Here is a 25738-nt window from a genome sequence, read left to right on the forward strand (position 1 = left end):
CTTCCATGTGTGCAACAGTATCAAAAGCTTTCCTGAAATCCAAGTATATGATATCAGAAGTATTTTTTGCATCCAGTTTCTTTGTAACCACATCGTAGTATCCAATCATTTTTGTTAGACAAGACTTTCCCCTCACAAACTCATGCAGTGTCTGAATTATTACTGCAGCCTTGTCTAGATGATTCTGCAATGTGTGTGCCCATGGAGCAATCCCTGTGTCCATGGATGCTCTTATAATTATGGCTAAGGGTTTGCTTACTTTCTTTGTCGGCTCCTTTAATATAACTGGATAGATCCTCAACTAAAAGGTGCTTTTCTTATATTTCAAATCAACAATTTCTTTTGCAATTTGCTCTCTGTTATTACAAAATAATTTAGCTCCATTTTAGTTTAATAAGCTTCCATCCTCCACTTCCCAAAAAACAGAATCTCTGATGTGGAATGTAGTTGCAAAATACTCATTCAGTTTGTCAGCTATCTGAGCAGGATCATCAATAGTTGAATCACCAGTATCAAGTGGACCAATCTGATTCAAACCTCTTCTTTCTAGAGTATACATAAGCAAAGAGTCTGTCTGAGCAGGATCATCAATAGTTGAACCACCAGTATCAAGTGGACCAATCTGATTCAAACCTCTTCTTTCTAGAGTATACATAAGCAAAGAGTCTGTTGTTTTTCCTTGCATCCTTTGCAAAGGATTTCTCATAATCAGCATTCACTTGCCTAAACTCCTTTGTGACTTGATTACAGACTAACTTATATCTACCATAGGCTTCTCTATCGTCTGATAATTTATATGCATCTACGCATTTTTCTTCTCTGCCACAAGTCTCATTAGTTCATTTGACATCCATTTAGGCCTATAACTATGAACAGTATTTTTTGGTCGGTATGAAAAAAGCCTAGTAACTTCCACGATTCATTTCTTGAATGCTACGCATTTAGAATTTGCTGTTGGCAGCATCATCAGTTGGTCCCACTGTACAGAATTTAAAAACTGTCTGAGACCGCTGTTGTCACCTTTATGAGAGCAAAAACCCTTCCCTTTACCCTTAATGGTATTAATATCTTTAAGTAAATCCCACATCAGTACATTGTGATCACTGCCACCCAGTGGTTCCTTTATCTGCAAAATCTTATTGCATGAATAATCACTGCTGATAACCAGATCAAGAGTATTACTCCCTCTAGTTGCCTCTCGAAGTTACTGCAGAAAACAATCATCCAATAAATCCACAAAATTCTTGCTAGTGTGCAAGTGACCAACCCACAAGTTCCAAACAATATCTGGGAAGTTACAATCCCCCTGTTATAAAACATTCTGATTTACTGGCTCAATCTATTTCTCTGTACAGTTGTTCATTTTACTCATCAAGTCATTAGTTTAATAAGCTTCTGTCCTATAACACACTTCTACTCTCAATTTTGCTTTCCCAGTGCTTATGTTATATCACACAGACTCAACATTGCATTGTTTACCAATTTCAACTGGATGCATTTCTTATTACAAATATCCTCTTACACTTATCCCCTTAAAAATCCCCTTACAAATATCCTCTACACTTAAAGGAGTCCTATTACTTAACGTGTTATCCTTTTCCAAAGCCATACGTACACATCATACCCCATGTTCAATGGGAATACATGTGAACAGGGACACCACATCAAAAGATATCATAGTCTCACCTTCCTCTATGTTTTGATCCCATACGAATCTCACAAATTCCCTACTGTCCCTAATGGTGAAATTGGAACGTCCAACTATGGGTGAGATCAACTTGGCTAAAAACCTGGAAAGAGCATGCACATTGTGTCTATTGTGTCTATCTATAAAAGACACAATAGACACAATCCTTTAAGTGTAGAGGATATTTGTAAGGGAGTTGAGCTTTGTCTTTCAAGCACCACTATGGTGTTCCAGGATACAATGTACAAGCAGGTTCATGGTGCGGCAATGGGGTCTCCCATCAGTGCTATCATTGCAAATTTAGCTATGGAGGAGCTGGAAACCAGGGTTTTTGATAGATTAAATTCTCCCATGTGCACGTGGAAAAGATATGCTGATGATACGTTCACAATTATTCGGAGGGGGAGTGAAGACGAGGTTCTTAGTTTTCTAAATAGCTTCTCCCCGTTCATTCAATTCACCTCGGAGGTGGAAGCAGGGGGTACCCTCCCTTTCCTTGATGTGTTGGTTTATAGGGAAGGCCTCAGGCTAAAAACTAGAGTATATGGGAAGTCTATGTGCCGAGGCCAATATACACACTATAACATGGCCAAAACCAACCATCATAAGAACAGTGTTGTTAAGGCATTGTTGGATAGGGTTGGGTCCCATTGCAGCACCACCGAGGATAGAAATGAAGAAATCATACGTATTACAGTGGACCTCAAGAAATGTGGTTACTCCCAGATTATCTTGGACAAATTTATTAGAGGAGTGGAGTTTGAGCAAAGAGAGCCGTTCACACCTGTTGCCACTCATACATTCCTTACTATCCGGGCCTAACGGAACGTATATCACGTGTATTACGTGACTGTCAGACACGCTGTGTGCAGCTTCCGGGACGGAGGTTGCACACAGTTGTGTCTCAGGTTAAGGACCCCATACCAAGGGATGTTAGTAGTGGGGTTGTTTATGAAATTAGATGCCCAGATTGTAGGGAATGTTATGTTGGTGAAACGAGGTGGCGGTTCAAAGACAGTCTGGGGGAACACAGGAATGCTATAAAATCTGCGGATTATGGGAAGTCCGCTGTAGCGGAACATTTTTGGGAGAAGCATCATCAGATCTCCCCAGATGAAGCTGTTATCGTCGACCATGCACATAGGTTTTGGGACCGCAAGTGGCTTGAGAGCTTGCAGATTTGTTCTTCTGAGAACAATACCATTAACAGATACAGGGGAATTCGTATTCATCCTCTCTTTGAGGCAGTGATTCTCGGACGGGATGATCGGTTCTGCCTGACACGCTCCAGAGCCATTTCTGGTTCCAGTGCGCATGAAGAGAATACTGCCCATGCTCCTGTGGAACCACGTGCTGAGAGCCGTGAGCCAGCTGTTATTTAAAGATGTGTTGTACCATAAAAATCTTACTGTTGAGAAAGGGGGTGGATGCCTCTGAAAGCTTTGGGATTTTAGTGGTTTTAGTCTCATTGTTTTATCGGTATTTTATTCATTATTTTATCACTTTTATTTTTTCATAAATTCTTATATATATTCTATATTTATTGTAAATAGATTGTATATTTTTATTCTACATTAATTTAAAGAAAAGTTTTGTTATTTCATTAGTTCTATGTATATATTTTACAGTATTACAGTAAATTAAAAGTAATTTTCTCAGCAACGGTTGGTGTACATGTGTAATTTTTGTGAATATGAATTTTCCCAAACCCAGAGGCCTATTTGAAGAAGCTAGCAGTTTTCTGACCCACCTAACACTGCCTCGAGAGCATCAGCAAATATTCTTGTACCCTTTCTATTTAAGTGTATCCTAATTGTAGAAACCATTTCTCCTGTTAACAAGCATAGAGCACGAAGAAAAATTCTACTCGATGAGCATTGCACAATCTCTCAAGGGCTGAATTGATTGATAAGGCTCTCATTGTATACTCCCTCCTATCTTGTCTGGGCAAAATTTCAGATGCTTTAAAATTTAACCCTAACTCGCGACTTTTTTTTCAAAAATGACCTGTACTTGCTAAGTAAATCTGCAGATCTCTTACTCTTAATGTCATTAGTGCCAATGTGTACAACAATATCACCCTTTGTGCCATTAAAAGATGATATCTGATCTACAACATCAACTTTTGTCCCTGGCAGACATACCCTGGTCCTATTCTACCAATCCTTTTTGCACAATATATTTCTTGTCTCCCTGACAATAGTCACCAACAATACTAGCTTTTGTGAGACCAGTGCATTCTGCCCTGAAGATTGCCACATGGTTGGACAGTGCAGTGTTTGGTGTGACATAAGCACTGGGAAAGCAAAATTGAGAGAAGTGTGGTATAGGCATAATGACTTTGATGAGCACAAGAGTGAGCTTCATCATTGAGTTGTGCAGCCAAGAGCTTGATGGACTTCCCATTTTAATTCCTTCGAGGGCATCTACCCTTCTTTTCAAACTCTCATACACGTCCACCAGAATGCTGAGTTGGCAACTAAATTATTGACATTCTCTGCATCTAGCAACATACAAAGACATTCTCCTTGGCTAGATCATGTTCTGTTCCAGAAAGGTCCACAAACATTCCACAAGATGCTCATTTTTTTAGGCTGTAATTCATTGAAGAATCACCCTCTTCAGTTCTCGCCCAAGTCACAGCACACCCTCCACTTTGTTCACGTTGCTTTTCGGCTCTTAGTCTTGGTCATGATGTTTGTTTAAATACAATTGCAATTAATTAAGAATAAAAATTAATAAGGTTAATAAATTTAATTGATTAATGAGTGTACTACATTATACTTGACTATTCAATACTATACAGCTAACGTAGAGATACTGTATCATCGCTATACCACAATGATCACAATGTTAATTAGTTATATCCTTAGCTAAATACAAAAGATATGCAGATGTGCAAATGTATCACCAATTCACAAAGGGGGATCAAAAGGTGACATGAGTAATTATAGACCTGTTAGTTTAATTTCTGTTCTGGGGAAAATAGTGAAATCAATGATTCAAGAAGCATTGCAGAATCATCTAGACAAGACTGCAGTTCTGGTTCAGACACAGAAGGAGTTTGTTTGGAAGTCTTACCTGACCAATTTTATTGGATACTACAATGTGGTCATAAAGGAATTTAATGCAAAAAATAATTTTGATATCATATCCTTGGATTTCAAGAAAGCTTTTGATACTAGCATTAGTAGAGGCATACGATGCAAGAAAGCAAACTTATGCAGCATCAGCCAAAAAAAAAACCCTCCCACTTCACCCGTCCATTCGTTCCAAATTGCCTGTCCAGCTCAGCCTTAAATTTATTTAGGCTATCAACTTCCACAACAAAAGATGGAAGTCTGTTCCACCAATCAACTACCCGCTGACTGAAGCCAAATTTCTGCACATCTATTCTACAAATGTCTTTCCTCAATTTGAATCTGTGCCCCATCAGGTTCTTAATCTGAGCAAGAGGAAGAATCCCATCAGCATTCAGGTTGCTCAAGCCATTCAAGGCCTTGTCCACCTCAATCAGATCACAGGTGCTGCAATTTGCAGAATTTAAGCCTTTTTTGGTAAGAGCACCCCTTTGTTCCCCTCACCAATCTTGTTGCCCTTCTTTGTACTCGTTCTAGCAACTATACATCCTTCCTAAAATGAGGCCTCCAGACTTGTACACAGTACTCAAGGTGTGGCCTGACCACTGCCTTGTATAACGGGATAATCACCTCCCTGTCACCGCTAGCAAAATTCCTATATATCATTGACAAGACTCCATGACCTACCCTGGCAGCTCGTCTGCACTGCTCAGCGAACTTCATATTCGACTGCACAATTACTCTCAGGTCTTTTTCACTTTCCACTTCCCTGAGTGTAGTACCACATAGTTGGTACGTTTCTCTTCAGTTATTGCTACCCATATGCAGTACTTTTCATTTGTCAATGCTAAAATTCAGTTGCCACTTCTCAGCCCAACTTATCTAGATCCAGTTGGAGTAGCATAATGTCTTTACTGTCGTTAACAACCCTGCCAACCTTTGTATCATCTGCAAACTTGGACATTAAACCTGATATACCTTTATCAATATCATTAATTAATACGCAAAACAACAATGGGCCCAACACCGAACCCTGGGGAACTCCACTAATAACATTTGTCCACAAAGAGCAGCGTCCATTGATTACCATTCTCTGTCATCTCCCACTCAACCATCCCTTTATCCATTGTAGCAACTTACCCTTAATGCCATACCTCTCCAATTTGTACAGCAGTCTTCCATGTGCAACAGTATGAAAAGCTTTCTTGAAATCCAAGTATATGATATCAACATTATTTTTTGCATTCAGTTCCTTTGTGATCACATCATAGTATCCAATGAAATTGGTCAGACAAGACCTCCATTTAACAAACCCATGCTGTGTCTTAACTATTATTGTAGTCTTGTCTAGATGATCCTGCAATGCTCCTTTAACCAGTGATTCCATTATTTTCCCAGGAACACAAGTTAAACTAACAGGTCTATAGTTACTTCTTTGAGCTTTTGAACCCCCCCCCCCCCCTCTGGAATTGGTGACACATTTGCACACCTCCAGTCCATGGAGACCTCCCCTGAGTCTGGGGGGGGTCCCAATGGGAAGCTCTCATAATTATGGCTAAGGGTTTGCTTACTTCCTTTGCTGCCTCCTTTAATATAAATGAATATATCCCATCCACCCCAGGTGCCTTTTTTATGTTTAACTTCAAGAATTTCTCCTCCACTTTGCTCTCAGTTATTACAAAATAATGTAGCTCCCTGTTAGAGTTTGATAAACTTCTGGCACTCCTCTCATTGAATAACACCTCATGTGTTTACTGGTTCAATTTATCAGCTACCTGATCATGATCGTTCAGTTTATCAGCTACCTGATCATGATCATCAATAGTCAACCCATCTATGTTAAGTTGTCCAATCTGATTCATCCGTTTCCTTCTAGAGTTTACAAAGTAAAGAACTGTTTGCTGTATTTCTTTGCATCCTTTGCCAAGGATTTCTTGTAATCTGCCTTCGCCTGCCTAACCTCCTTTGTGACATGATAACAGACTAGTTTATATCTGTCATAGGCTTCTGTGTCACCTAATACTTTATATGCATCCCATATATTTTTCTTCTCTGCCACGAGCCTCATTAGTTCATCTGACATCCATTTAGGCCTAAACCTGGAACAGTATTTCTTAGTTGGAATGAAAAGCCTAGTAGCCTCCAAAATGAAGTCCCTGAAGGCTTCCCATTTAGAATTAAACTTTGGTAAGATCATCTGTTGATCCCACTGTACAGAATTTAAAAACTGTCTGAGACCCCTGTAGTCACCTTTATGAAAGCAATAGCCCCTCCCTTTAGCCTTGATGGTAGTTGCATCGTTAGGTAATTCCCACATCAGTACATTGTGATCACTGTCACCCAGTGGTTCCTTTATCTGCAAATTCCAAATGTATGAATAATCACTGCTAATAATCAGATCAAGAGTATTACTCCCTCTGGTTGCCTCTTGAACATGTTGCTGTAGAAAACAGTCATCCAATAAATCCACAAAAGTCTTGCTAGTGTGCCAGTGACTAACCCACAAGTTCCAGTCGATATCTGGAAAGTTAAAATCCCCCATTATAAGACATTCTGATTTACTGGCCCACTCTATTTCTCTGTACAATTGCTCATTATACTCGTCATATTCATTAGGCCTATAAAACACACCTATTCTCATTTTTCTTCTCCCAGTGCTTATGTCACACCAGATACTGTTGCACATGGAAGACTGCTATACAAATTGGAGCACTAGGGCATTAAATGCAAGTTGCTGCTATGGATAAAGAGATGGTTGAGTAGGAGAAGACAGAATCATAATCAACAGACACTGCTCTTCGTTGACAAATGTTATTAGTGGAGTCCCCAAGGTTTGGTGCTGAGCCCATTGTTGTTTTACATATTTATCAATGATATTGATGAAGTTATATCATGCGTAATGTCCAAGTTTGCATACAACACAAAGATTGGCAGAATTGTTAATGATAGTAGTGGCAGTGTGCTACTGCAACAGGATCTAGAAAAGTTGGGTAGGGCAAGAAGTGGCGACTGAAGCTTAACATTGACAAATGCAAAGTACTGCATATGGGTAGCAGAATCACACTGTAACGTACCATTTGTACAGTACTATACTCAGGGTAGGGAAGAATGAAAAAGACCTAGGAGTAATTGTGCAGTGAGAAGAATTTTTCTGAGCAGTGGAGGCAGGCTGCCAGAGCAGACTATGAGGTCTTGTCAATGATATACAGGAATTTTGCAAGCAAGGATTAGGAGGTGATTATCCCTTTGTATAAGGCAATGGTCAGGTCACACCCTGAGTACTTCATTCAGTTCTGGAGGCCTCATTTTAGGAAAGATGTAGAGCTGCTGGTACAAGTACAGAGAAGGGCAATGAGACTGGTGAGGGGAACAAAGGGTTACTCTTACCAAGAAAAGTTTAAGTTCTGCAAATTGCAGCATCTGGAGCCTATGCACCTGTGAGGCGATTCATTGAGGTGTATAGAGTCTTGAATGGTTTGACAAGCTCAATGCTGATGGGATTTTTCTGCTTGCTGAGATTACGCATCTAAGGAGGCATATTTTCAAATTGAGAAATGACAGCTGTAGAATGGATGTGCGGAAATTTTCCTTTTTTAGCCAGCGGGTGGTTGATTGCTGGAACAAATAAATTCAAGGAAAAACTTGACAAACATTTGGAGCAAATGAATGGGTGAAATGTTAAGTTCTTTTTTTTTTTTTGGCTGACGCTTTATTGCATCATATGTCTATGCTAATGCTAACATACATACAAACAACCCTCAATTTTAAGTGCATTAGCACCTGAAAAAAATGATGGTGTCCGATGAAATTTCAATTTATTTCATCAAATCAGTGATTTATACAACTTGGAAAATCAAATCTCACACACACACACCTGAAATTAGGATAGAAACCAAATTTCATCATTTTCTTCTTTTTAATAATTAGTGAGTTACAGAAATTTTTTTTCATAAGTTTCTTTTTATAAAAGAAAATTAATGTAACACTTGGTGCTATTCAAATACGTACAATAAGTAGAAAACACATTCAATGTATGAGAGAGAGAGAGTGTCATAATAATAAAAAGAGTGCATGTTACTTACATAGATTGCTTTTCATAAATAATACTGCTGCAGCACCTTTCCACTAGATGTATATTAGATCTTGTAACAAAATTCAAGAAAATGGTTCCAATAATAGCTGTGTCAAAAAATTCCATAAACTGGTGCCAAACTGACACTTTTGTTGTGAAGGTTTCAGTTTTGTTTTGCATGCAAAACAAAAAATTGGGTGTGCTTCGCAATGCATTGTTTTTAAAAAATAAATTATTATATATTATTTTTTCAATAGATATTACATTTACTAACAAAAGGTTCAAGGAAATTTATACATTGGCAGTTGTATTATGAATTTTTGAAAACTGATGTAAAATTAAGAGAAAACTTTCTTTGCAGCATGAATGGCAAGTGCATTATATCGACTTTAAAGGGGAATATGCTGAAAAGTAACACGTTACCAGACTCCTCAAATAAACCTTTCATACTCGGGTCATGAACTTTTCAAATGCCCCTCGTACGATAGTGATATTGTATATCAATAAATTACAGACACACATGAAAACCATTTATTCATGACTCATTAAATTATTTAATTAGAATAGAAATATACAGTAGTAGTAAATTACAAATGCACGTGTAATCAATACAATTTACCTTCAAAAGTTCATTAGCATCCATAAGCCCAAATTCAAGCATTTCTCTTGTTAGTACACCCATAATGCTGTAAAATTCATCTGCACTTTCCACTGTCATAACGCGGCTAAAATGAACCAATATAAAAGTTATTCAGTACAACAGCTCTACATTTACAATTTTTTTTATCTAGTTGTAAACATAATTCAGGCTATAATATCTGAGTTTATTTTATAAAGGTAGACTAAGAAATGAAATTTACTAGAATATTTATAATAGAGAAGTCCCATTTATATGGTTTACAAATTAATTAATATCCATCAATATCTGAATTTTAAGAACCATCAAATTTTTGTCCCCTTGTTAGGACACCTGCTAATCAGCTCAGCAGTTATGGCACATGAGGGTTACCCCTTCAGACAGTGAATTTTTTCTCTTTTTCCAGGTTCTATTTCTTTCTTCTTTTAGCTTGCTGGTATTCAGTGTTCCACCATGGTTTTGGATATCATCAAATGCTAAATGTTTCTGACATTGCCCTTTTAGCTGTTTTACAAATACTATCTGCAACACCCCTTGCTACTTTTACAGATTCTTGTTTAATTAAGGTGATCTAGTGTTGCCAGTCTACATCATGTTTTTTCAAGGTGAGGCTTGGCATGGGGCTTTTGTTGCAAGCTTCATAATTTTAGGATTGTAATCACTGTCCAATTGATTCTCATGAATAGTCCATTAAACCACTGGGTAAAGCATAGAAGAAGAGATTGCTGCTCTTTGACAAAAGGTGAAAATGTGTGTATGTCCTATCATTTAAGTTTGTTTATTGCAATGATCTATTCTGGGGTCTCCCCATAGTGAGCTGATGTCCATTTATGCCACCAAAAAAATATAGAAAGGACAATCAATTTTTCTAAATATTTCAGCAGGACTTCTTGGGAGACAGATATAATAAATAAACAGAATCTTTAATTGCAGCATGACATACATACAATTAGTCCCATCACAGCATGGTGGTGCCAGGGGTTGGTGATGGCAAAATTGAAGCCTAATGCTAGAAAAATTGCAACCATTTCCAAGGTGGTGTTTAGATGTACTACTTGGGATGGCATATATCTAATAACCAAGATTCTTGTTTAATAACAGGGTTATCTAGTGTTGCCAGTCTACATCATCTATTTTTCAAGGTAAGGCTTGGCATGGGGCTTTTGTTGCAAGCTTCAAAAAAAAGAATTCCTTCTGTTTCCATTTTTCTTGTTGTAATATTTCCTATATATGGTATAATTTTTAACCATACCTATATCTGGTGATTTTAGATATGTGTTCTGTAGGCAGAGATTCAGCATATGATATTGATCAATAGGTTTACATCTGTTGAGAAAGTATTCAGATTTGCTCATTGTTGAAGGCTGAGATTATACAGTGCACTGTGACAACCATAATGTGTTTAAACATATCTCATCCTTACTTTCACACAGTAAGTTGTTCACATGCTTGTGGCAGTTTGTTATTGTCAACTGATAATGAAAATGTTTCACATTTTACTATTTTTAAAAATGTTGGAGTGCATCAAGTAGCATATGCACTAAATTTTACTTTCAAATTTGAAAAACTGAAAGTGAAACATTTGAACTTCTTAACCCAGTGTAATGGTGGGTCAACTGATAGGTAACCCTCAAAAATAACGTTCCTGTAACCGTTGATCAATGATTAAAAATCTCAAATTTTTTCTGCCTTCCTAAATATAATCAAACTTTTACTGCAATAGTTTCTAAAGTGATTTTTTTTAAGGTTTTCATATAAAAATTGCACTTAAGAACTTCTCAGGTGAACCACCACCATCTTTGTAACTGTTTTTTTTTTTTTTTTGAAGAGTAGTGTGGCACTGACAAACACTAGCACTGTGTTTTTTTTTTTATAGTTTCAGGTTACTTGTTTTTCTTCTACTAGTTCAATAAACATTTACAGTCCTGTGCTTTTGAAAGATTTATTATTGTTTTCATATAGTAAAGATGGGAAAATGAAACCCAATATTCTCTCAAGATGATTAATACACTGTAGGAGGCAAGAGGCATAGTTTCAAATTTTGAGTGCTGTGAAACATACCAAAATTTGAGTTTTTTTCTTTTAATTTACTAATAATATTTATTGTACACAATAATAAATATATGCATGAGAACATTTGAAATTTCGCACACTTAATTTAAACTGGATGGAAAATGGATGATAGAGTGATTCTCTTATGTCTAAAATGTTTTTTTGTTTTTTGTTTTTTTTTTTTTAAATAAAAGGTGTAAAAAACCACATGTTTTAAAATTTTTAATATTTTATTAAAACTTAAAGTACATATTAAGTACTGGAGTACTTAATATGTACTTTAAGTACTGGAGTACTTAATGTGAACCTATTAGCTTGGCAGTTAGGTACACCAAACTGGCAATTTTCTAAATGGACTGGCAATCCATTAAAATATGAAATATAGGCATTGTTTAAGCAGAGAGTTAAAAAAAAAAAAAAAAACCCAAAACATTTTCCAGAAATTAAAGAGAAAGTCTGTCTGGAGACCTATCACTGCTTCTGCTACATTTTGGGTGCCACCACTGCTAGGTTAAAACAGCATGTGAGGACTCCACAATGATCCATAAGTTAATGACTGGCACTATTGTTTCAAAAACAGTATAGAGTTGGCTAAACAGTCAATTGCGTCTTAAGTGCAAACTTTGAAACAAATTAAACAGATTAAATATTCATGTGATTGCATCTCCATCAGATCATATCATTTCGTTTTAATGAAAACTATGAACATGAAGCAAGCTTCTGCAAGGTTTTTGCTGGAGGTAAAGTTTTGCAGGGGTCCGTCCCTCTTCGACAAAAAATTCGAGGATTGATTCCCCAGTTGGATTATTTTCCTCTATTTCCTTGTTTAATTTGGAGATAATTTGTTATCTTTGTCTCTGAATTAGTTTTCCTTCCTTTATGCTTTGTGTATATAAAGGGAAGGATCGAGTTTTCAAAATGTATGTAGGCCTTGTTGTGTGTATTTTCCACTAGCAGCCAACTCTGTGGAGTGAGTTTCCTTATGGAATTTTGAAAATCTATAGAAATCAAAGCTTTATAAGTACATTATTTTAAATATATAGAGTTAAATTATTATCAAAATCAAATCAGAAGTAAAAAAAAAAAAGTCTATTTCTTTTCTTTATACAGTTAATATAATCTAAGAGCTATTTACATATCACTTGGTTCTACTTCATCAACTTCTGGTATGAATTCAAATTGGACTTTTGTAAGCAGCCCAGAATGGGCAACAGAGGTTGCCCAGGTGATAGGTGTGATCTCGTTTTTCAGTTTAAAGTTTCATATTATCACATATTATAAACTATTATTGAGATAATTTATACATTAACAGGCACATTATTTGAAAATGTACTTGAAACGAACTTGAATTTAAAAAAAATAAAAAAATAAATAAAAAAAAAATATATATATATATATATATATACACACACACATATGTACTCCAGGAAGGGTTAAATATTTTTTCAGCTGCTGTTGTGGTAGAGAGGCTATGAATAATTTTCACACCTATTCTGAAATTCTCATGTAGAAATTGTAACACTTATTTGTGTTATGGTAAGTTCTGAGCCAATATATCCTGTGTCATGAGCCTTTTTACACTGATAAAATGTCTTACTTTTAATAATGATGTAGAAGATATGATTAAAGTCTGGGGACTGAACTAATATTTTGGAAATGATGAAGCTTACTGGCCATTCAAATGGATCTATTTTAAAGCAATTTTGTGCTTAGCATCATCACTGATGATGCTAAGCACAAAATTGGCAGAACATGCAGAATTTAAAAATTGTTTGTTAAAATTGATCAACATATCTCATAAGAAATAGAGGGAACAGTAATAATAGGCTGTTAGGACAGTTCAATGATAAACAGGAATTTTGCTGGAAGGGATAAGGTGATTGTTGTATAAGGAAAAGGTAAGGCCACATCTTGAGTATCACATAAAAGTCTGGAAGTCTTATTTTAGGTAGGATAGATTGGATTGCAACAAAGGGAAATGAGATTAATGAGAGGAACAAAAGGGGTACTCTTACCAAGAAAAAGACCATTTTTACAAATTGCAGAATTTGGAAATTAGGGCACCTACAAAGAGATCTGATTGAGGTGTTTAAGATTTTGAATGGACTGAGGAAGCAAAATGCTGATGGCAGCCTCATTTTCACTTAAACAACACAAACAAGGGCTCATAATTTTAAATTAAGTAAGCACAGATGCAAAATAGATGTGCAAAAATTTGCTTTCAGAGACAGAGAGTAGTTGATTGTTAGAACAAATTTCTGTCTGCTGTGTGGAAATAGGTACTTTGAATAATTTTACGGAAGAGCTTGACTAATTCATAAAGAGGATGGACAAGGGACATGTGGGTTTTTTTTTTTTTTTTTTTTTTCTGATGCTATATAAACTTCCTTTCTTGCATCATTTGCCAATACTAATAACTTAAACAAAATTGAAAAAAGCACAAGATGCTAAATCGCTGAGTCACTCCTGCATTATAATATGTTACTTTAATTTTCCATGCTATCTGTTATTGTTATTGTCTATTATTTGGTTTTTTTTTGGGAGCATCAGCAACTAAGGCCATATTGCTCCGGTATACGCGATGGTCATTCCCTGACCTATCCACTTCCTCCATATTTGGTGGTGACGAGCTCGAACCAGGGTCTATTCAAGAAGCGTGTGCTACACACTGCTACTCCTTCCCACCTGGCTACAGAGGCGTCCTATGCTATCTTAAACAATAGATTGATATAAGTGACTGACTGGACTGTAATTTTTTTTCATACCTTTAAACGATAAACCTCATTCTGTAAAATAATCCTGTTTATTAGCATTAGTAGAGGCATATCATGCAAGAAAGCAAGCTTAGCAGCATCAGCAAAAAAAAAAAAAAAAAAAACCACTCCCATTTCACCCCTCCGTTCGTTTGAAATACCTGTCTAGCTGAGACTTAAATTTATTTAGGCTATCAACTTCCACAACATGGGATGGAAGTCTGTTGCACCAACCAACTACCCGCTGGCTAAAGGCAAATTTCCACACATTTGTCCTACATCTGTCTTTCTTCAATTTGAATTTATGCCCTCTCAGGTGATTATTCTGAGCAAGAGGAAGAATCTCATTGGCAGTGAGCATGCTCAAACCATTCAAGGCGTTATACGTCTCTATCAGATCACCTCGCCGGTGCCTAGTCTCCAGACACTGTAATTTGCAAAACTTAAGCCTTTCATCGTAAAAGCAACCCTTTGTTCCATTCACTAAACTTGTTGTCGTTCAATGTGCTCGTTCCAGCAGCTCTATATCCTTCTTGAAATGAGGCCCCCAGACCTGTATACAGTGCTCAAGGTGTTGCCTGACCATTGCCTTATACAAGGGAATAATCACCTCGTTTTCCCTGCTAGAAAAATTCCTGTATATCATTGACAAAACACCATGAGCTACTCTTGCAGCATGTCTGCACTGCTCAGAGAACTTCATATCTGCCTGCACAATTACCACCAGGTCCTTTTCATTCTCTACCACTGTCAGTGTAGTACCACAGAGTTGATATGTTGCTCTGGAGATACTGTTTCCCATATGTAGTACTTTACATTTGTCAAAGTTAAACTTCATTTGTCACCTCTCAGCCCATCTGCTCAACAGCATAGCGTCAGTAGAGTCCTTAACACCCTGCCAACCTTTGTATCGTCTGCAAACTTGGACATTAATAACTTTGATATATAATATCAAAGTTATTCCCTGCATCCAGTTCTTTTGTGACCTCATCATAGTATCCAATAAAATTGGTAAGACAAGACTGTCCCTTAACAAAACCATGCTGTGTCCAAGCTATAACTGAAGTCTTGTCTCGATGATACCGCAATGCTTCTTTAACCTGGCTCCAGTAATTTTCCTGGAACAGAAGTCAACCTCACAGGTCTATAATTACTTGTGTCAACCTTTGATCCTCCTTTGTGAATTGGGGTCACATTTGCACATCTCCAGTCTATGGGTACCTCACCTGAGTCCAAAGAAGCTCTCATAATTATGGCTAAGGGTTTGCTTACTTCCTTTGCTGCCTCCTTTAATATAACTGGATAGATCCCATCCACCCCGGGTGCCTTTTTTATGTATATCCTCAACAATTTCTCCTCAACTTTCCTCTCAGTTATTACAAAATCATCTAGCTCACTGCCAGAGTTTACTTCACCTCTGGCATTCCCCTTCTTGAATAACTCCTCATGTGTGAGTGTAGATGCAAAATCCTCGTTTAGTTTGTTAGCCACCTGAGCAGGATCCTCAACCGTTGAACCATCAATATCCAGTGGACCAATCTGATTCATCCCTTTCCTTCTAGAGTTGACATATATGAAATATATGAAAAGAACTCTTTTGTTGTTTTTCTTTGCATCCTTCGCCAAGGATTTCTCATAATCTGCCTTTGCCTGCCTAATCTCCATTGTGACTTGGTTACAGATCAGCTTATATCTATCATAGGCTTCCATGTCACCCATTGATTTTTATGTATCCCATGCATTTTTCTTCTCTGCCATGTCTCATTAGCCGCCCGGGCTAGCCGGGTGGGTAACGTGCCTGCCTAGCAACCCAAAGGTCGTGTGTTTGATTCTCACATTGGGCTTGGATTAAAGTACTGCAAGAACTTTGGGAGGTGCATTATGGCCACAGAAGCCTATGCGCCAACAACTACCAAAAAAAAAAAAAAAAAATATGTCTCATTAGTTCATTTGACATCCATTTAGGCCTAAACCTTGAACAATATTTCTTAGTTGGTGTGTAAAGCCTAGTAGCTTCCAAGATAAGTTCTTTGAATGCTTCCCATTTTGAATTTGCTGTTGGTAACATCATCAGTTGGTCCCATTGTATAGAATTTAAATACTGTCTCAGACCATCGTAGTCACCTTTACAAAAGCAAAAATCCTTCCCTTTACCCCTGATGGTAGTTACTTCTTTGAGTAAATTCCACTTCAGCACACTGTGATCCCTGCCACCTAGTGGTTCCTTTATCTGCAGATTCTTAATGCATGAAGAATCACTACTGATAATCAGATCAAGAGTATTACTCCCTCTAGTTGCCTCACGAACATGCTGATGTAGAAAACAATCATCCAATAAATCCACAAAAGCCTTGCTAGTGTATGAGCGACCAACCCACAAATTCCAGTCAATATCTGGAAAATTAAAATCCTCTATTATAAGACTCTCTGATTTACAGTTTCTTATTATACTCATCAGTCATTAGGCCTATAGCACACTCCTACTCTCAATTTTGATCTCCCAGTGATTTTGATCTCGCACCAAACTGACTCGACACTGCACTGTCCAGCGATGTCGACCGGCTTCACTTCCTTGGATGTTATGTGTTTCTTAACTAATAGCATAACCCCTCCTTCTTTCCTATCCTGTCTATCCTTTCTGTACACATTGTACTCCCCAAATTCCAGTTCTGCATCCCTATATATCTAGGTGACACCACGTCTCTGATATCTCAACAATATCTGCCTTTGATGTTTTGAGCAATCCCTCAAATTCATTTACCAAACTCCTAGAATTGGTGTACACGTAAGTACACATGCACCTGTTCCTATTCTAAGCTACCCTAACGCAACCCATGTGTTTATTTGTACCACAATGACTCCCAGCAGTCTCTGAAATATCCTGTATCTTGTTTTCCAGGCTGCTGCTCATTCCAATAGAAGCAGTGCAAGAATCACTTTCACTACCAGTGGCTACTGTTAATCTATTAGTCCTTGTATCCCTCCAAGCTAGCAGTTTTCCGACCCACCTAACACTGCCTCAATAGCATCAGCAAATATTCTTGCACCATTTCTATTTAAGTGTATCCCATCCCTGTAGAAGCAGTCTCTCCTGTTAACATGTACAGCCAGGCTGGAAAAAATTCCACCACTTGAGCCTTGCACAATCTTTCCAGGGCCAAATTGATCTACAAGGCTCTCATCATATACTCCCTCCTATCGTGTATGGGCAGAATTGCAGACACTTTCAAACTCAACCCTAATTCATGGCTTTTTTTCCAACATTGAGCTGTACTTGTTAAGTAATTCTGCCAGTCTCCTACTCTTAATATCATTAGTGCCAACATGTACAACTATATTATCACCTTCTGTGCCCTTAAAAGATGATATCCGCTCTACAACGTCATCAACTTTTGCCCCTGGCAGACATACCCTGGTCCTGTTCCACCTATCCTCTTTACAAAGCATGTTCCCCGTTTCCCTAACAATAGGTCACCAACAACTACTAGTTCCTGTGGGACCAGCACATTCTGCCTTGGGGATTGCCGGTGTGTTGCGTGATGACCAAGTGCAAGCTCTGGTGTTGAAGTGGGCAGTTGAGAGCTTGATGGGGCCCCTCAATTTAGATCCTTTGAGGGCATCCATCCTGTCCTTCAAGCTCTCATATAAGCCCATAACAATGCTGAGTTGTCGCCTGATTTCCTTACACTCCTTACATCGCGCGCGCACACACGCACACAAAGACATCCCCCATGGCAATATCATGTCCCATACCCAATGAGGTTGTCACAGACATTCTCTCAGATATGCCAGACAAGCTGTTCTTGCTACCTGGGAGTCTAAACCGCTGATGGAACTGATATTCAGGTGACACTCAAGTCAAAGTGGACCCAAGTTCGGCGAAGTCCGGACGGTCTATGACAGCCAAATCCTCTGCTTGCATCTTCACGATGGTGGGACTGTTAGTAATCCTGGGTATAACCTTCATGCACGAGTACATGGAGGGTGACCACCCAGGTGTGAACCAACGTAAGCAGGGGTCGAGGTGTGGCGCCCACACCACATGGAGGAACGCCGCCCCTCTATGTTACCAGGCAGTACTAAGTGGTAGATGACTCTCATCAACCGGTGAAATACCACCACTTTGCTTATTGGAGGCTTGAAGTGGTGGAACCCATGTTTAGTCTCTAGAGCTAAGTTCCGGCCAACCCTTCCCTATCTCTTCCATCATGCAGTATGATTGATGATTTTTGAGGTTATGATGAATGTCGTGGCGAGATCCAATATTCCTTACATTTCGAGGGTACAGCTCTAAAACGGTGTTCGCAGGCCGGCCGCTAGTTAGTACACCGGACTGAACCTATTGGTAACTCTCTAGGAAGCTTCCGGATCAGCTAGTGTATAATCTTGCTACCTCTACTCTGCCAGATAGTGACTGGAGGGAGTCCGAGTAGTGTGTGTGCGGGGAGCATTGTCGAGGCCACGTTATGTCAAGGATCTGGGTATATTCTTACCACATGTACGCCATATCCAAAAATTTCATTACTTCATACAGCATGTCCCACCCACTTTTTCTTACTATTGAATACACCATGAATTGTCAAAACAATAGAGCAAGCTTATCTGCGAAAAGATCTAAACCTCCCAAGGACTTCCTAATTCATTTCACAAATATACGTGGTCTCAATTATAATCTCAACGATGTCCATTTCCACTTGCAGTCTGCCAAACTCCATGTACTTTTTCTGACTGAATCTCAGTTATCAGTTGATTCAACTACTGCTCATCTCAGATGTCCAAATTATTTGCTGTATGATTCCTTTCGCTTCAAAGGTGGTACTTGTGCATATGTCCGTTCTGATATTCCCTGTCAGAGACTTGGCAATTTGGAATCTCCTCTCTTTGATCTTCTCTGGCTTAAAATCTCTCTACCTCATTGTGTAAAATTCATCTGTTGTCTCTACCGTTCTCCCAACTTCACTAATCACTTGGAGCTCTTTGACTTCCTCTCTTTGCAACTTGACTTTCTCCAGTCCAACTTTCCTAACAGTGAGGTAATTTTCCTTGGTGATTTTAACGTTCACAACTCCAGCTGGCTTCCGTTTTCTAGTCACACCGACCCAGCAGTTCGAGATGCTGAGGCTTTTGCAATTACTAATGACCTACCACAGATTGTTCATTTACCTACAAGAATATTGGACAATCCTAATCATACAGCCAATACGTTTGATCTTTTTCTCACAAACAACCCTTCTAAGTACAAGGTTGAAGTGAGAGGTCCTTTAGGCACTTCAGATCACAACTTGGTGATTGTCTCTTCTCCAATGGAACTTTTATCTCATGCCTATTCCCAACCTCGTATTGTTTGGCATTACAAGAATGCAAAATGGGATGACCTGCAAGACTTCTTTTCTTCTTTTCCTTGGTCTGATTACTGTTTCAAAACTTCTGATGTCAACGTTTGCTCAGATCGTGTCAGTGAAATTATTCTTGCAGGAATGGAATCCTTTATCCCACACTCCACTTTAAAATCTCGTCCTTTATCTAAACCTTGGTTTTCCAATAAATGTGCTAAGGCTGTTCAAGAGAAGAACGTTGCATATCGTAATTGGCTTGTTTCTAATTCTTCAGTTTCATTTTCTGCCTACACCAAAGCTCGCAACAATTGTAAAGCAGTTATTAATCAGTCCAAAGTAGAGTTTGAACAGGCTAAGAGTAGAAAAGTTTCTTTTTGCCCTAATGGTAGCCGAGCATTCTGGTCTCTTGCCAAAGCTATTGGCCGCAACTTTTGCCCATCTCTGCTCCCAACTCTGTCCAAACCAGATGGTTCTGTTGTCACTTCAGCCAAGGATAAAGCTGACCTGCTAGCATCCCATTTTTCTTCGAGCTCATGTATTAATGATCTTGGTAAAACACCTCCCACCATTCCTAACACGCTCCATTCAATGCCTCCTGTGGTCTTACGTCAAAAAGATATCAGAAGGATTTTGATGAATCTTGATGCTAAGAAAGCTCCAGGTCCTGATGGTATTTCTCCACTTGTTCTCAAAAACCTGTGCTCCTGAACTTACTCCTATTCTTTGCCGCCTTTTTTCACTTTCTTATTCCAAAGGTGTTTTTCCTTCTGCTTGGAAATTTGCTCATATCCAGCCAGTTCCTAAAAAGGGTGACAAATCCCTCCCATCCAATTATCGTCCCATTGCAATTACTTCTACTCTTTCTAAAGTAATGGAGAAATCAATTAACTGCCAACTCTAAAACTACCTAGAAACCTTCCGTCTGATCAACGATCGCCAGTATGGATTCCGTCAGTGTCGATCCACTGGTGATATTCTGGCTTATGTTACCCATTTATGGACTAATTCAATGGAAAGGTTCGGTGAAACACAAGTAGTTGCTCTTGACATCTCAAAGGCTTTTGATCGTGTTTGGCATAAAGGTCTTCTAAACAAGCTTCCACCTTATGGTTTGCCAACTGTTTTTAGTAATTGGTTATCCAGTTTTCTCTCTGATCGCTCACTGAGGGTGATGGTAGATGGCTCTCTGTCTTCTAACTTCTCCACTAATGCCGGTGTCCCCCAAGGTTCAGTTCTTTCCCCCACTCTTTTCCTCTTCTATATCAATGACCTTCTTCCATTGACTGGAAATCCTTTCCATAGTTTTGCCGATGATAGCACATTGCATTCCACTTTCCATTTTGAGAAACCTTGTCCAGCTCAATCAGCTTGAAGTTCTCGAAAATCTGCTGCCAATTCCTTAAATGCCGATCTTCAGGTAATTCTCCAGTGGGGCAAAGACAACGTAGTTGATTTCAACCTTTCTAAAACTCAATCTTGTCTTATATCTCGCAAAAAGGATTCTTCTGCTCCTATGCTTATCTTTAGTGACACTCCGATTTCTAGGCAAAATGATATATCTCTTTTGGGGATTACCCTGACTTCTAATCTCTCTTGGCACAAGCACATTACAAATATTGCTTCCTCTGCATCTAAAAAACTTGGTTTTCTCTTTCGCTCTCGGCGTTACTTTTCTCCCAAACAGCTGCTCACTCTGTATAAATCGCAAATCCGCCCTGCCATGGAATATTGTTCCCACATCTGGGGTGGTGCCCCCAAAACCTCTCTCAGGCTTCTTGATTCCATTCAGAAGAGGGCAGTTAGGTTAATTAATGATTCATCTCTAACAGAGTCTCTCCACTCGCTTTCTCATAGACGCACTGTTTCTGCTGCATGCCTCTTCTACAGATACTTCCATGGGCACTGTTCTTCTGAATTGGCTTCTATAATTCCCGCTCTCTCTTTCAAAACAGTCCGAACACGTGCCGCCACCAGCCAACATCCATTTACTGTCCAACTTCAAACCCACAGAACCAACTTTTCATCTTCCTCATTTATTCATTCAACTGCCGTTTTCTGGAACAACCTTCCTTCATACATATTTCCTGAAAATTACAATCTACAGAAGTTCAAGTCCAATATCACCAAATATCTTCTTTCGTCTTCTCAACCTCCAACCCAAGCACGGTACTAAGTACTATAGGTTATAATACCTCTCGTGTTTGGGGTTCTCATAAAAAAAAAAAAAAAAAAAAAAAAAAAAAATTGCTCCACAAACATCAAGCAAGCAGTGCATTTTAAAAGGTTGCAATTCAGAGGGCAACTGCCCCCCCTCAGTTCTCCCCTGAGCCACAGCACTCCCATTAGCTTGAGCCTTTTGCTTTGCTACTCTGGTCTGAATCATGATTTTGATTTAATTTCAATAAAAATTCAATTTCAGTACAAAATTATAACCCTAAACTTGTATCCCAATGCAGTTATAATGCTATATATATTTTTCAGTATCGAGTATTATCTACGAGTTCCGTTTATATAACTTCCGTATCAAGTTATGTATTAATTAATTATGGTACATTTGTAATCTAAGTCGTTATATGTATTATAGTTTAGCATCCATGCTAAGAGTCCGTTATGCTGTACCTTTGTTGAAACCAATTCTTGCAAGATGCAAGGCTCAGCAACAGTAAAACAAAGAAATAGTAGTTTGACCTTATAGCTTTAACCTTTACTCACTTGCAAAATATTAATAGCCATGATGACCATGTTTGCTCTAATATATTGTGATAGATGGTAAGATGGTCGGTTTATTAGCTCTGCCCATCTGATACCTATAGCCTTGTTTCTTATTTTTGAGTTGTTAATTAAGGATCATCATTGCTCAAACCTTTTGCATTTATTTACTGATCAGTTTATCAGAAAGTTTGGTGATGCAATGATCTGGGTAACATTTGAAATGCAATGATTCCATGCCTGCTATTCCTTGTGGACTTTCAACAAAATGAGGCTCACGTGCTAGTCTGTTGTTGTTTTCTTTGGCATCATTCTAGTGTTATGTTACTGTGGTGGGATTTTCTTTCCTTTTATAGTGATATTTTACATAATTCAGCCCTTATAGTGATATTTCACATAATTCAGCCCTTATAGTGATATTTAACATAATTTAATATTACACCCTTGACATCAATGAGCTAGTGTTTGTAAACTGTACCAAGAGGCTTCTGGAGAATGACTCAAATCTGCCAAGCAGAACATCACTAACCACAGAGGACATCTGTACTGCCCTCACCCTATGCTTATCAGGCAGCGTCATCACCTCCGGGGATTCCTTATACAAGCAGGTGTACGGTACTGCCATGGGCGCTCCCGTTAGCTCCGTCATGGCCAGCATCGCCATGGAGGAATTGGAAAAACAGATATTCCTGACCCCACCAGTACCTATTACATCATGGTGCAGATATGTTGATGACATCTTCACTGTCATCCCACGTGGTTCTGAAGCAACATTACTGGAGTACCTCAATTCGTTGTCAGTGTTCATCCAGTTCACTTTAGAGTTGGAAGTTGACGGGTCCCTTCCATGTTTAGATGTCCTTGTAAAAAGTGTGGGCCCACACCTGGAAACCTCGGTATACCATACGCCAACGTGGTGCAGACAGTTTACCAAGTACAGATCGGGCCACGTCCCTAGCCATCTCAATAGCACAGGCCACATCCTATTCTCCCATGCTTGGAGCCATTCCAGCTCAGATGAGGCTAGGCGTACAGAGATTTCCAGAGTGAGAACGGACCTGGTCAATTGTGACTATCCAACTCACATATTGGACAAGTGCTTATTGCAAGTGCAGTAGCTCTCGATCCACCCGAGACTGTCATCAATGCATGACAATATACCTACTGCCTACATTCCCTACTATCCGGGCATGTTGGGCCAGATTTCAAAAATCCTCTGGAAATACCATATAAAATGTGTGCAACTACCCGGTAGAAGCTTGCGTTCTCTGGTTTCTAATGTGAAGACTCCAATCGCCCCTCTTTTGCGCAGCGGTGTAGTATACCATATACTTGCAAAGATTGTGGCAGCTGCCATATATATGGGAGAGCTCGAGACACCTTCAAGACCACCTTGCAGAGCACGACAGATAATTTGCCTTTGTGAGACTCACAAATCCGCAATCGTGGAACACTTATGGTCAACCCACCATGACCTTAATCCCAAGCATGACTACGAAGTGATTGACCAATCCCGACACTTTTGCCACCGCCTGTGGCTAGAGTCACTTAACATTAGCATTAGTAGAGGTATATGATGCAAGAAAGCAAGCTTATGCAGCATCAGCCAAAAAAGTGCTCCCATTTCACCCCTCCATTCGATCCAAATACCTGTCCAGCTCAGCCTTAAATTTTATTATTCTATCAACTTCCACAACAAAGGATGGAAGTCTGTTCCATCAACCAACTACTCGCTGGCTAAAGGCAAACTTCCACACATCTATTCTACATCTGTCTTTCCTCAATTTGAATTTATGCCCTCTCAGGTGATTATTCTGAGCAAGAGGAAAAATCTCATCAGCAGTGAGCATGTTCAAACTATTCAAGGCTTTATACACCTCAATCAGATCACCTTGCAGGTGCCTAGTCTCCAGACACTGTAATTTGTAAAACTTAAGAGCAACCCTTTGTTCCATTCACTAATCGTGTTGCCTTTCTCTGTACTCGTTCCAACAGCTCTACATGCATCTTAAAATGTGGCCTCCAGTCCTGTACATAGTACTCAAAGCATGGCCTGACCATTGCCTTATACAAGGGGATAATCACCTCCTTATCCCTACTAGAAAAATTCCCGTATATCATTGACAAGACACCATGAGCTACTCTTGCAGACCGTCTGCACTGCTCAGAAAACTTCATATCTGCCTGCACAATTACCACCAGGTCCTTTTCATTCTCTACTACTGTCAGTGTAGTACCAGTTTTGATACTTTACTCTGGGGTTACTGCTTCCCATATGTAGTACTTTGCATTTGTCAACTCTCAGCCCATCACAATTGCAATTCAAGAACTATCGCTACAAGGGCACAAGGCTACATCCTATCTCAGAGGCAATTATCTTGAAACTGGATAAATACTGGCAGCAATTCCCCACGCACCCATGCAGCAACAACAATGAGCAGCATCCTAGTAGTTGAATATTTAATCTCATGCATGCATCACTGCATGCCCAACTCTGTATCTGTTAAATGTCTTTAATGTCTTTATCACATTAGAATTTTTCTGAAGAAGGGGTCCATTTAACCCTGAAACGTACATGTCATTTATTGTTTATTATTAAAACTTTACTGGATCATACAGAATTTGTCTATTTACCATTGAAGTTTCTCTCTCCAAAACAAATTGTGAATATTAAACCTCAACTTTGACCTCTGGCATAATAAACAGAAATTTAATAGACTCCTTCCAAAAATTACATTATTGAACCTTAAGTTTAAAGAAATAAAACTGTAAAGAAAAATAAAATCATGTAATTAGTTTTCATCCAATTAATCTCCATTTCTAAAGTGCATTATTTGTGAATAAATCAGTTGTCTTTGAAAACTGTACTGACTTTAGCTGCTGTGGGGAATATATTATGCAAAAAGGATAGGTCGAACCTGAAAAAGGTTAGGGTAACTAAGAGGGTATGTCTGCCGGGAGCAAAAGTCGATGACGATGTAGGGCAGATATCATCTTTTAAGGGCACAAAAGGTGATATTGTTGGCATTAATGACCTTAAGAGTAAGAGATCTGCAGATTTACTTAACAAGTACAGGCCAATGCTGGAAAAAAGTCGCAAGTTAGGGTTAAATTTGAAAGTGTCTGCAATTCGGCCAAGGCATGATAGGAGGAAGTACATGATGAGAGAATTGTCAATCAATTCGGCCCTGGAGAGACTGTGCAAGGCTCATGGGGTAGAAGTTTTTTCAGAGTGGTCTGTGCTTGCTAACAGGCAAGACTGCTTCTACAGAGATGAGTACACTTAAACAAGAAGTGTGCAAGAATATTCACACTGCTTCTATTGTAATGAGCAACAGCCTAGAGAGCAGTTTCTGGGGACTTCAAGGGCTGCTGGGAGTCATCATGGAACAAGTAAATACATGGGTTGTGT

General features: G+C 38.8%; 1 protein-coding gene across 1 annotated transcript in view; it reads right to left on the reverse strand.

The window, feature by feature from the left end:
* The window catches only part of LOC150086293 (TBC1 domain family member 30-like), a 200394-nt gene that overhangs the window by 50661 nt on the left and 123995 nt on the right, over positions 1–25738 (reverse strand). Inside the window, exon 7 of the mRNA XM_090374853.1 lies at positions 9459–9564. Within this exon, the coding sequence (XP_090230979.1) occupies positions 9459–9564 (106 nt within the window). The remainder of the gene's footprint in view (positions 1–9458; positions 9565–25738) is intronic.

Source organism: Mastigoproctus giganteus, chromosome 5, assembly GCF_048544385.1.
Source record: "Mastigoproctus giganteus isolate SK-2022 chromosome 5, ASM4854438v1, whole genome shotgun sequence".
Taxonomy (NCBI): Eukaryota; Metazoa; Arthropoda; class Arachnida; order Uropygi; family Thelyphonidae; genus Mastigoproctus; species Mastigoproctus giganteus.